Raw genomic sequence first — 14362 nt, forward strand, 5'->3', positions numbered from 1 at the left:
ACATGGCACTGCTCATCGGACTACGCTGAAGCGGCGTCTTGCATGTCACAACCAGAAGGACCCACAACGAAGAATATACAACTATGTACCGGGGGGCTTTGGGGAGAAAAAGTAAAAAATAAAATCTTAAAAAAAAAAAAAAATACCACAGGACTGGGTTTTCAGCTCATGAGTGGACAACCTAAGTTAATGAATCAAGAGGACTTTAGAGGGCATTTCAGTAGAAGGGATAAAAATTAATGAATAATATAGTATAAAGGATAACATAGGACTAAGAATGACAGAAGAATGGAAAAAAATTTGATGCAAACAGCAAGAGTAGTAAGTTACTAAAAGTAAGACTGACACGGACTGGAGACACCATTGAAGTTTTGTGGCCAACGTAGGGCTTGGGCTCCCCCTTGAGGGGTGGGTAGAATTTGACTAGACAAGGAAAGAAGCAGTGGAAAGAGCAGAGCATCACAGGGGGCACGATGGAATAAATGGGTGTGGGATGAGGCTAGAATGACCGGTGAGCCCCGCGTAGAGCAGAAACTATGATAGGATCATATGTATCGACCATAAGAAGGGCCATGACAACAATGAAAAGAGGACAATGTCCCTGGGCAATATTTCTCTAACCATAGTTTATTCCAAGTTGTATAACTTAAACCTTGGCTTTCCAAAATTTGGCCAAAAACATTCTACCACAGCTTAGAAGTTTGTTTATAACTTTAGTAGAGAAAAAACATATATATTTTCTCTCCAGAAAAACCTTGCAGTGGTTCCGTAATTTTATCTTTTTATATTTAGCACTTATAATATGGGATAGATCAACAGCTCCCCAATGACAATTTTTCCAGAAGAATTATCACTCCCAAATGCATGTGTTCACACCAACACAAAAAACTTATTGATAAACGAGGCATGCTACAGTGATTCTCACCTCCAGAGGCATGACATTTGTGTTCACTGATCAGTGTGACAGAAGATGACAAGTAATCTGGAATCAATATTAAGACCCAAATTTTTTAAATATTTTCATTTTTAGAACTTGTCGGGAAACCCAGACCTACTCTAACAAGGTCATCTCACTCACTGGCATTCCAGTTTGCTTTCTAAGTCGGGGAGAAAGAAGTGGAGCTAAATCATGAAGACTGCTTGCAAGTTCTTTTCAGTTGCCCTCATGCCCCCATCAATCTGGAGATGCCCATGGGATTGCACATGCTTCCATCTTGCATTCAGGACAGGAAATGGTTAAGAGCTGCTGGAGAATGCCAGTTCCACAGAGCCAAAGCCAAGTTACAGCCACCTCCAGTTCAAAAAGCAAACCACTCCTTCTTAGAAAGCTTGTTAAAGTTTATTAAAATGCTCCTTGACTTTTCTCAGGAAACTTCTGACCTATATTAAAAGCATATTACACTAAAGAACATTTTCCATACTTAGACTAATTGAGTGATGAGTTATACTTGAATTTGACTTTGCCATTGCAAAGGCCTCTATAATCAGTGGTGGTGAATTCATAACCATTCAAGAGTCAGACTAACATTTTTTATTGCTTCTGTTTATAACGTCTCAGAAGGGGAAGCTAGAATGACTCCCATAACTCCTTGGAACACATCTAGCAGGTGTTAAAACCATGGGCATTAGAGCCATACAGACATGCATTCAAACCCTAACACTCCACTCACCACTTCTGTGACCTTGGACAGGTTATCTGACCTCTGTGCCTCTGTTTCCTCACTTATAAAATAGAGAATAGTTGTAACTGTCTTATAGAACTCATCTGAATATGAAATAATGAATATAAAGAATTTAGAATAGTTCCTGACATAAAATATGTTCTCTACAATCAATCTTTCTATTACTGTAGTGTCTCATCAATATTCTGACAAATTTCTTCTCTAAAAGCCTATATTAACTGTTCAGTATTAACCGTCTTTTTTTAAACAAGAGTAACTTATCTTAGTTATGGTTGTAGGTGTTTCTCCCTGATTCTACTTTCTTACCCATGAGATGGGGCTAAGACCACTTGCCCTGCTAACTTCACAGAACTGAAAGAGTCAACGGTATGGGAACGTATTCTGAAAACTGAATACGTAAAACTTATTAACTGAAATTTTTAATCTGTAATTCATTATACTGAAATAAGCTTGTCATTAATGCTGGATAAACAAAGGTGCGTCAGAATCACGTCACGACTCAAGTCCTGTTCCTGAACCTTCTCTAATGAATTAATTTTAATTCGTTTTAATCATATAGTGATTCAGTACCTTCATGTGATAATGACTCACGTGTTTAAATTTGCCAAATGTTGCCTCTAGATTATTTTCAGAAATGTCTGTTGAGCTGTTTCTTAGGAAAGTCACGACTTGGATAGTGGATATGTTATTATTTTATTCCAAATTAAGCTAAACCATGTTTATTCCTAATTTAGATCATCTCCTCATAGCAATGATTAAATTAGAAGCAGACTGGTACAGCTGGTGGGACATGGACGTCTGGAATTTGAATACCAGCTCAGTTATTTATTAGCTGGATTTAATTCTCAGCAATTTATTTTACCTTTCTAAACTCACATCTGAGAAATGGGAATATAACAACTACCTCTTAACAGAGATAGTGATCTTAAAGAGCAGAGCATAGTCCCTAGACACAGGAAACGTTCTCTAAGTGAGAACAATTTTACAATGAAACAAAATAGCATCTACTTACAGTTCACAGATGCCAGCTCTAGCGGGTATGAGAGGCACAAGTTGCAGTAGGAGTTTGACACCGTTTTGCCATTCTTCTTCTCTTTCAAATTCACAGTACAAGTAGCTACATTCATCAGACGAAAACTGGTAGAAAACATAGGTATCTTGAAAGTATAAATGCTGGTCCACTGTTGAAAATGGAAAAGGTGTGGATCAGTTTTTTTGAGTATATTATTTAGAGTCATAAACCAAAGAATAAATTGAAAGCCCTACTACTTACCAGGGAGAAGACAGGGGTAGGACTATAATTATATATTCTAAGTCCATTCATGTTCACAATCCCATTAAAATGGACTTATTGACCAACCTATTTTTATTACTTGAAGCTTTGGCCAGTATAATCACATTTTATAATTTTTCTGCTTCAGGGACAGGTGAAATCTATAACAATTCAAAGGGAGTGGGGAGCAATTTTTTTAGCATCTCAAAGCAAACTAATACATTTAATTACTTTAGTGGTACACAGATATAACACTATGACAAGTTTTAGACCAGTGGTTCTCAACTGGGGGTAACTGTGCCCCCCCAGGGAACACTGGCAATGTGTGGAGACATTTCTAGTTGCCGTAACTAGGGGGTACTACTGGAAGAAAGGGCTGCTGCTAAACATCCTATAATGTACAAGAGAGCCCCACACAACTAAGACTATCTAATACAAAATGTCAACACTACCAAGGCTAGGAAACCCTGTTTTAAAAGGAATCAAGAACTGGAGACTTTTCAAAAAAACATTAATACAAAATGTTTTGCTAAGCAGAAACCTGAACCTCACAAGCAAGCTGATAATAACATTCCTCAAAAGTAGTTAACTGATTTTCTAAATAAGAGTATCAGGTGCTAGGTGTTATTAACTCACTAAGATTACACCCCCATCCCCATCTGTACCACTCTTTCACAATGGGACTTGGGGTATGCTTTCTGAACCTTGCTGTGTTCTCTGAGCCTCAGTATTTCTTACCTATAGAAAAAAGAGGGCTTCCCAGCGACCAACCAGCAGCTGCATGATAGAGCTAAATAAAGAACCTAGATTGCTTGACTTCTAATTCTTCAATTCCCTGGGCTCAACTAAGAAAAGAGATATCTGCCATCTATTTTAGTTTCTAGTTAACATGAATTTTCGGTTCTGTTTAAACAGCTAATTTTCATAGGACATCTCTCTAACTGTTCACGATTACTTAGTCAATTAAAATGGCATACACATTCCACTCATAAAATCAGTTTCTGATGACGATTCTAAGTACAGCAAGATAAATCACACATTTAGAGCAACCAAAGATGTCAACAATTAAAAAAAAAAATGTGAGCTGCATTTTCAGTAGAGAAGGTAGAGAATAAGGAAAAGACTCTTAGAGGTAGTAGTCTATGAATCAGCAAGAACCTAATTATTTTTACAAAAGGTGTGAAACAATCAAAAGATGACCTATCAAAAGAAAAAGAAAAAAAGATAACCTGTCACTTTTATTTATATAATAAGAGAGAATACAAATATTTACCTGCAAAAACAATTTCAACCCAGATTGTAAAATCCTCTAGGAAAATCAAGTATATTTTGGCCTGGTAGCTTAATAAAATAATGATTTTGTGCCTTTCAAACATGTAATACTAACCTGATGACATAATTCCCATATCCAGCAGGAGCTGCCAGACCCCTATGGCCATGGATCTGCACTGGACAAAAGGACAGTGTTCCAGAAGCCAGTCCACCAGTTCTGACCCAACGCAGCTTCTCCTGGACAAAAACAAAGCCATTCACAATCAAAGACATTGTTGCCACTCATCTGCCAAAAAAGTGATACTTAATAGCATCCCTCTCATGTGCTTGCTTCCTTAAACAGGCAACTCAAGAATAAATGATATGTACCTCATTCATCTTCCAGATTTCAGCTCAAATATCACTTCCTTCGAGAAACTCAGAATCATATCCTCACACTTTTTCTTCAAATCACCTAATATTTAGTAACTGTGCATCTCTCCAAATGAATAATATCTGCTTTCCTCACTTAACAATAATTTTCACGAGAAAAGGGACTATACATAACTATTAATCCCCAACAATTAGAACAGTCCAGATATATAGAGAGTTCTCAAAATATATGTATTTGAATAAATGAAGGAATAAATTTAGCAGTCCTTTATATGAAGATAATACTTTATATCTTGCCTTGGTAAGATAAGTACCTCAAGTGGGTGATGATAAACCTCAGTTCAACTATTTATAGATTTTTATCTAGTCTCTTTGACAATAAAATAATTCCAAGAAGGTTAGAGGAAGTTGGGACCACAGTGAGTGGTGCAGAGTTTTGGTTGCCATGCTTCAGAGATAAAACCCTAAAATTTCTCTCAGAGAATAAATTTGACTGTTAATCTTTTTAATATAGTCTAAGCAATCTAGCTAAGCAGCCTAGATCATAAACCCACAAACCCAGATGTGTGTGATGGATTCCATTAACCACACACACAAAAATATTCTCTGTAATTGTCTTAAAATACACAACTTTATCTGAAGACTACCCCAATCTGGGCACTACAAGTAGTATCTTCATGCCTACTTCTCCTTCTTTATCAGCCTCTGATGAAAAACCAAAGGAAGAAAACTCTGAAATATGGTTTTTCATTTGCAGAAATTTCATTGAATCCCTCTCTCCCTTATGAGAACATGTCACCACGATGTTTTTTTTAAAAAAGATGTATCATATAAATGGCTATCTGTAGTACATTTAAGGACCAAAAGATGTCAACTTTTGTATTCCTAAGACAGAAAAATATTGCCTCTCTCTTGTGATTGGCATAGTCACAAATACCTAGAAATCACACTGTAACCAACAATACAAAGAAATGCCATGAGGTACTACATTTTCTAGAGTGAAGGAAAAATAAGGTAGTACACTTGCCCACTGAGATATTTGATCAAATATTCTAGCTTTGGATAAAGCATCACTCTTTTTGGTAAAGTGTCACTATTTGAAAGATACTCGAAGGCAATTAAGGGAGTATCAGACATGTTCAGTTGCAGGTTAGGATTAACATATTAGAAAGATTAATAGCCAAACAAATGGATGTTTTTTTGAAACAAAATGAGAAAACAGATCGCAACAAAACAGGCAATTAGACCAGTCAATATTAACTTCTAATTCTATAGGACACCTTTCATGTTAAAGGCTCGAAGTTAATTAATTAATGTTAATTCCTCAACACTTCTGTCAATTAGCCAGCATCTTTGGGCTTGTAAACAATTTTATCCCATGGATTAAATACTGTATCATCTTAATTCTCATTCTGGTAACAATACAGCTCTTCAGCCTGCTGGTGTGTGTCTGACATCACCCAGAATATGGAAGGATACAACAAAACATTTACTAAAGAAACTAAACTGCCAAAGTGCAAAAGGTGGCTAGATAGATGTATATGCTTGTTTGTTCACAGGTGATGAAGAAGTTTCTTAGACTGGGGCCCAGGTCATGTTGGTGACCATAAAGCCCCCAAACCCCGAGCTCTACCTTGTCATTGGGACGGGTGCACTCTGTTTTGGGGGCAGGGCTGAGTCAATATGCTAAAACGCAGTATCACCATGAAACCATTAATTAGTAATGAGGTGAGATGCCTCTGCATTTAACTCATACTCCCCTGACTTGCTGATCAGGTCTGCAACAATTGGGTTAAAATACCTAAATCTGTAGGATTTAGGGAGAGCAGGGAGGAAGAAAACAGCTAGTTGGAAGGGAGCAATCTGAATACTGAGAGCAGTTCTTTCTCCCAGAATATTTTCTGTCTTGTACGGAATCCAGAAACTGTTCTGAGTACATGTAGATCTAACTACAGTTGCAATACTAGGTAGGAACATTGTGCTATGAAGGTGATTAGTTACAAGGCCAATGTGATTGCTGTAACAAAACACTAATTTGACCAATCTCTGGAGTTGAAAATTTGATTTATCTTGGTCTCCTTCTGTCTCTGGTTACATTTTTAGCAATTAATTCATGGTAATATAGACAGAACCCTCATCTCAAATATAAATGGGGTGATGGTATTCAGAGACCAGTTTTGAAAGTAATTCTCATGTGGTATATGGGGAACATTTTCCCCCAGTTTACTCCCAGACATATGAAATAACCTACCTAGGCCATCATATTAGCACTTTGTCTTTAAACCCAGAACACTCATCAGTCCTTAGATTATAAAAGAAAGGAGGTTCTGGCCCAACCATTGAGAATATGAAATAGCAAAACACATGCTCTCTCCCCATTCTACTCCCATTAAACCCTAAGTATGTTCTAACTTGGATGGATTGGGTCTTTTCCATTAACCTGATTAATGTGCATCTCCCAATTATTTTTTTCAATCTATATCCATGGAAACCACATGAAGAAATAAAACTGAGAACAATGACAGATATTTCATATACCTTTTGTGGCAGCTAAAGCAAATCCTATGAGCTTGCTCACAACTAGACCCAAAGACTTAAACATACAGTTTTTAGTTAAAAAAAATCAGATGTGTCTAAAGTTAATATTTAAAAAATAAATAAAAATAAATAAGAGGCTCTACGTGAAGTAGTCCCACCATCACCACCGCCCCTCTCCCTGCCTGTCAGATCTACTTGGCCTGAGCTCTAATCTAGCGGTTCTCAGACCTTGGGCTATGAACTCCTTACGAGGAAAGGCGGGTGATCTTGGAGCTTTTTCAAGGGGTTCACAAGTCCATATACACAAAAGCATTGTTTTTGAACAGATCAGATCATGTCTAATCTATGCCATATTTTTCAAAGCCTACGTAAATACCAATGTGATTAACATGGGATTTTAAAGTCTTAATATTCATTATAGTTCTCCCACCCTTGCTACCTAGTTACTCAACGGTACCTAAAAATACAGATTCTGCCAAGTTTTTGATTAGAAAGAAGGTGGTGGCATGGGATAGTTACTGACTAGGAAGTGGCATGAAGTAATTATCTGGGATGTGAAAATCCTCCATATCTTGATGTGGATAATAGTTACATAAGTGTGTGTAAAAATTAAAAATTTGGGGCTGGCCCCATGGCCAAGTAGTTAAGTTCGTGCACTCTGCTTCGGCGACCCAGGGTTTCGCTGGTTCCGATCCTGGGTGCCAACATGGCACCGCTCATCAGGCCAGGCTGAGGCGGTGTCCCACATGCCACAACCAGAAGGACCTACAACTAGAATATACAACTATGTACTTGGGGCCTTTAGGGAGAAGAATCAAAAAAAAAAAAAAAAACACTTTTTAAAAAGTTCATCAAGCTGTACCCTTAAGATTTGTGCGTTTTACCATAAATCATGTCTCAATAAAAAGGGGGTCTTCTTACTCAAATAGGTTGGGAACCACTATCCCCAAAATCCAGGCCACAATGAAATTGTTCACATCTGTGGTAAATGGAAAAAAACAGGAATATTGTAATGAGTTTGTGATAAAGCTAAATTTAGAGAACCTAAAGAAACGCCCTTTATTCTGAGAATCTTTCTTACTTTTTTGGTGTCTTTTATTTTGTGTACTCTTCCTATTTTTCATGTTATTGTAATCTCATTTCTGTAAGGAAGGATAATGATAATAAATGATAATAGTTCTTTCCCTTTCCATTTTATTTTGGTAGTTTTCTTTTGGTATTGTTTGGTGTGGTTTAATATCTTTACTTGGCAAAACAACAAGCTGATAATTCATTGTTGTTTTTTCTTTAAATGGCTCCATGAAATGAAAACATGTTACAAACTTTCTAAGTGACCATTCTCCTGGTCCAACTGTACTTTAAAACTGACCATTAGCCCACCCATTTAGTCTAATACCTCTGCCCTATTCAGCAGCCAAGGCAGAGAAATGCCATCCCTATGCCAACCTGCCCCTCCCCTCTTCGCAGCACCCAACGAGGTGGCTCACTCTCACCTGGTAAGTTAGAGCAGAAGTCCCCTCTCCCACAGACCCCGCGTCCTCACAGAGCCTTGATAAGGTCCCTGAAGAGGGGACCCATATTATTGAAGTCTCAGTGCAGCACATGCCCAATAAAAATATTATAAAATATCACATCTCAGAGGAAGCAGCACAGAGACTCTGTTAGGAACCCATCCACATCTGTGGATGATGATTCCCCGGCCTAAGTTCAGAACCAGGAGTCCAACTGTCAAACACTCGGCTAAGTTTAACTAAGAGAAAAGTCACCATTAGTATCCCAAATAGACTGTTTCAACAAACAAACCCTCCTTCTACTGGTATAGCCCATCTCTCCTGTGATCAAGGTTACGATTTTAACATGTTTTCAGGTTTTTTTCTCAAGGAGAATTTTTGACAATGTGTTAGGAAACTGTGTTACCTGTAAAATCCCTTGAGGTTCACTCTGTCCTTTATCAGGTCAGCTGCCTGAACGATAATAATATTTCTCAATGCTCTTCCTGCACAAGAAGAATTCTCTCCATAAATCTAAATGGAAAAGACATTCGCTGTAAATTTAGAACAATAATGTGACAGTTTGTGAGCTGCCAAGAGCATACTACATATGAAAAATCATGGCCAAGTCCCTCAGCTTACATTTTAGCCTACGTAGCTACAGACCTAGAACTACCTATGTTATTTTTGCTATTGGTCTACTTATGTTTTTAAGGTATAATAACTATTTTCCAAATGCTAAATTGCTTTCACTATAAATAATCTCCTTTTACACAAAGTTTTCAGGGTAAAATATCTGTTTTTTTAAAATACAGTGTTTCTATCAACACAGCAAATTGAAGAATATTTATATGATTATATGTTAACTCTGCCATATTGATAACACATTCATGTAAAGGTCTTGGAAGATGGGAAAATAATTTTTTCTTATCTAGTGAACATCTCACATCATGACACAATTTGATAGCAGGCTGCTATCTGCTTTGCTTTTAAGCTTCACTCAACTGTAGAGGTCAGTTAATCCCAAGCATCCCGGTTTCATGTACTTCATGATTCCATCTAGCAGACAAAATTTTCATTTAACTTTTTTTAATCTTCTAATTCGCCCATATGCATCTCTGATTCTTGGAGGATGAAGGAGGGTACTCCTTGAATCTAGAGAGGCCTATGTCCTACTTTACATATTACCTCCTTTTTCTATAATTGGCACCTCCCTCCACAGCACAGTGCTGTTCCACAAAGGAAGCTAAATGAAAAGGACAGTCTTCGTAAGAAAAGGCTCATAAAAATCAACATATATTAGGGGTATGTGGTTACATCTGGCTGTCTTGTTTCTTAGTGAACTCTTTTTGCACCTATGAAATACTTTATATCTTGTCTCAAAGCAAACAAATTGATAATATATTGACTAGGATGAGAGGGAACACTTCAACCCCACCCTTATGCTTGTTTAATTTTCCTATTATCACCTCCTAAACACAACCTGATGAGAAAGTGAGAAGCGCAGGACATGATTTATTTTTAACATGTTAAAATTAGGAGGGAAAAAAAAAAACTTGAACAAGACAGATAACAGAAAGTACTACCATAAGAGAGGTACGAGTCAGCTGACCCTTAACCATTCCTGACATGGTACCAACGTTCATTCACTCAGTTATTCAAAAAACATTTAATGCGCAGCTCTCAGGCCCCATTCTAGATGCTGGGGATGCAGCAGTGAACAAGGCAAAAAGGTCCTTGCCCTCACAAAGCTCATCACCTTGTTATTCTAAAAAGGGCAACTCTTTGCCGATTGATTCTTTAACATAACACAATGAAGGCATCCCCATCTTTTTTCCAACGAGCATATGGAGATATTCTACTATTAGGTAACTATAAATATGAATAACCCCTTTTTGTACAAAGTTTTCAGTGTAAAATATCCACTATTTTTAAAATACACTGTTTCTACCAATACAGCAAATTGAAAATATTTATATTATATATCAAGTCTGCTGTACTGATAATGCATTCATGTAAAGGACTTGGAAGATGGGGAAATAATTTTTTTTCCTATCTAGTGAATATCTTGCACCATGATACAATGATTAGAGCATTTTAAACACCTTTTGTGTTGTCATCCCGAGGTGAAGGAGATGGCATCATCAGGAGCAAAGGGAATAGCTGTAACTAGAGAATTCAACTGCACGATTTGTGAAGCATTGTTCAGAAAACACAGTAACAGAGAAAAAAATCATACCTGGGAAGGAGTATGCTCAAGGTATGGATTGGAAATTCTTCTTGACAGAGTCTATTTTGAAAGAAAGAAAAAGGGAAAAATTAGAACCAAACAGAAATCTTTGTACCATAAGGACACAATAGATGCAACACTGGCAGGCCCAGCAGTTGTCCAAGCCAAAAAAACATGCTGAAATCTCAAGTCATGGGCCACGGCGGATTAATGCCCTTATTCTCATTCAATCTAAGTATCTGGTCAACATTCATTCCAATGGGACAGGATATTCCATTTGAACAGCTCCCAATCTTGAGAGTTCAACTTAAAAACTGCAATAGAAAGACTGGGATGTTTTTGTAGTTGTCACTTTATCCTCCGTGTGATTTGCTTCCATTTCTCCCTCCCTTTGCATTTCTACCTTCACCGGTCTAACTCAGGCTTTCTTTACCAGACACCTGAACTGCTACTTCAGCTTCTCAATGGATTTCCCTGCCCTCAGGCCATCCTGCAAACCTCAACTAAACAGATGTACCTGAATCGCCCCCTGGACTTACAGTGGGTCTCTCACTGCTTACGTGAGTCTATCCAAATGCCCCAGGCTCCCCTTCTGGGTCTCCCCCAGCCTGCCTCGAATAGGTTTCTAGTATTCCCCTTCTGCCTCCCTACACGGCTTTTTTGATTCAACAAGATCCACTCGTCAGAAGAACCTGCTACTCATACTGCTTCTGCTTTCACACTATTCTCCTCCTCAGAAAGCCCTCCATCTTCCCTGATACTTCCTGAATCTCACGGCACTTTGAAGTCCAGGTTTCTGCAGTCACCTCCTGGGTGAAGCTCCTCCCACCTGCCCTAGTCCACTGGGGTTTGTCCCTCTTTGCAGCTCTTTGTTTTTTGAACTATTTGTGTGGCAGTTCCCGGGTGCCCTGCATTGTTGGCTGTCCTATGTGGGCATTCATCCAACTAATCCATAAGCTCCTTGAGGGAGTGCTGGCAGCTTATATACTGCTTGGCTTTCACAGCATCTAGCACACAACCTTGCACAAAAATGATTCTTTTTCTATTCCTTTACTTATAGATATTTGCATCTTTATTACCTGAATTGTAGGAGCTAATTTTTCCTACCTCACAATCCAGTAAGCAGCACCATCACCCACATACGCTGTGGCACAATAGAAAACTATTATCATTTCCCATTGTAGCATAGGAAAAAGAACAGAGAAACTAACATTTACTGAGCTTCCAACCTATGTTTAAGAGCTCTTTACATCTCTATTCCAAGGCTTGCTGTCTTTTGAGACTCCATAGTTTTTAGTCTGCCGCCTTCCCTTCTTAGAATCATTTGCTAAATTTACAAAACATAACCTGCCAGTCATCGCTTTCCAGCATCTGAATCCTCCACCAAATTTTAATCTAAGACAAAATTCCCATTCTGCCTCTTCCTCACTTCACACAGCTCTCATACCACTCATCTTCTAGCTAAACTGAACTAAATAAATGGACTCTCTGGAAATGTCAACTGGTACACTCTGCTGAAAGTTGGCAATGGCTTCAAAGAAAACGAAATTTATAAGATAGACAAGTCATTTTTAATTCCCATGTATTGAAATAAAACATCCACCCACCCTTCTGGTCTAGTCTATACACACTCCCAATCGGCCCTTCTTAGTAGGCCTTCTGTCGTCCAAGCCCAGGTAATGTATTCATTTATTGAAATACTGAACAATTTAAAATTTGCAAATGCACCAGATTTATAATTTGAAGATGAATCATCATGATAAGTAATATTTTTCCCCTAAACAGAGACACGTCAAAAAATCAATACAGCAGGCCAGAACTGACAATCTTTATTACTCATCTAATTGCCTGAAACAGCTCAGGAAAGCAACTGCTTCACATGATCTAGTTAAAAAGAAAGCTTTTAGGTAGAAACAAGTTCTAAAGAATTAGGTAGGGGTTTTTTCACGAAAGAAAGCAAACCACTTCCTTTCTCTCTGCTGCCAACCTAAATCTGGCTGTCTCAACACTAGTGTTACACTCACACGATTTCACTTCACAGAAACTTCCCCTGTGGATGGCTTGTTTCAAAAGATTGGTAAGGTGAGGAAATAAAGCCATGAGATGGTTCCATGCTGACTAGATAACAGCATTAGATAAGCTATTAGCCCATGGGGAATCCACAAGAGCAACTTAACAAGAACTGCCTTTTACAGCACACAATACCTAGATTTGTTGTCAGAAACTCCTGTGAAGCCCTAGCTTAACTGGTCCCAGGGGAGTTTTGTTTCATTAACGCTCTAGGACAGCAGCTCTCAAACTCAGCTGAGCTTGGGGAAGCCGCAGAGCCCTCTGGAGAACTCCGCTAAGTACCGATTTGTCAAACTTAAAATAACTACCATAACTCGGTACTTTTTGAGAATCCACTTTATGTTAATGTTGGTATTGACCAGAAATAGCAAGTGCCAAAGACTTAAAGAACACAGAGAAATCATCCATTCATTAGCTCATTTTAAATAGATATTGGGAAAAGACTGTTACATAATTTTATTAAGGGAATACCATGGGCCAGCTTACAGGAATTTGAGAATCACTGCTCTGTCACCTCACTAATTGCTCTCCCAGCATTTACCTGTAAAAGGATCACAAGAACACCCTGAAAATGCACCTCTCTCCATTTCAATATTCTTTCCCAAATACAGTTATTCAAGCTGTTTTCATCCCATCTTTGAATCCCTTGGGGTTTTTTTTTGTTTGTTTTTCCTCCTCTCAGCATTTCAGGGCCTCATCCAACCACTCCTGTGGCAATTAACTTCCATTCATTTCACATTTATGAAGCACGTACGGAGCTGTGGGAGCTTCCAGAAACATACATATGAACAAGACACCAGCCCTAATTTAGAAATCCATTACCAGAAGACATAAGATCTAAAGAACACTTTAAACCCATGAATTCTCTTTCTTGATTCTGATTTCCTATCAATTTACTCTATAATCTTGCATGCTGGTCCAACTGATGCAGGGTGTCCTCTTTTAAATTGCTCTCTCCATAACATCTCATAAATACAATGCCCAGAGGAGATGATGATTCTTTTTCCCCCCCTTTATTTCCAATTTCCTACAAATACTTAAGCCAGATGCAATCATTCTCTCATGAAAGACACATACATACCACAGAGAAAAAACTAGTAACAATACAAATGAAATTAGATTTTAATTCAAATTTATTTCTTCTCTTTTCCATTTTGATGAACCATGGAAAATGATTCCCTAAATGATTCTAGCAAATCTCATATTTTAAACATGTATTGTAAAATTGTAACCCTTTAACAGTCACAGATGAATTTCCTGAAAAAAAAAAATAATGGCATAACACAAAAGAATAACTAGGTAGCAATAATATATACACATATATATATTTTTTAAAGTTAGGTATCCACTAAAATTAAACTATAATAGTCTACAAGGTTGGGTCTGAATCAAGTAGGGAACTCATTCCAGAGTCACTGAAAATATCTGTCTAAAC

At 37.8% G+C, this 14362-nt stretch overlaps 1 protein-coding gene across 3 annotated transcripts in view; it reads right to left on the reverse strand.

Annotated features, from left to right (window-relative positions):
* RAPGEF5 (Rap guanine nucleotide exchange factor 5) overlaps window positions 1-14362 on the reverse strand; it is a 227598-nt gene that overhangs the window by 179518 nt on the left and 33718 nt on the right. For all 3 annotated transcript variants that reach the window (XM_014830572.3, XM_044766055.2, XM_070510112.1), the window contains exons 2-5: window positions 10867-10917; window positions 9055-9161; window positions 4343-4464; window positions 2695-2863 (exon numbers count right to left, since the gene is read on the reverse strand). In XM_014830572.3, coding sequence (XP_014686058.2) covers window positions 2695-2863; window positions 4343-4464; window positions 9055-9161; window positions 10867-10917 — 449 coding nt within the window. The remainder of the gene's footprint in view (window positions 1-2694; window positions 2864-4342; window positions 4465-9054; window positions 9162-10866; window positions 10918-14362) is intronic.

Source organism: Equus asinus, chromosome 1 (genome assembly GCF_041296235.1).
Source record: "Equus asinus isolate D_3611 breed Donkey chromosome 1, EquAss-T2T_v2, whole genome shotgun sequence".
Classification (NCBI taxonomy): Eukaryota; Metazoa; Chordata; class Mammalia; order Perissodactyla; family Equidae; genus Equus; species Equus asinus.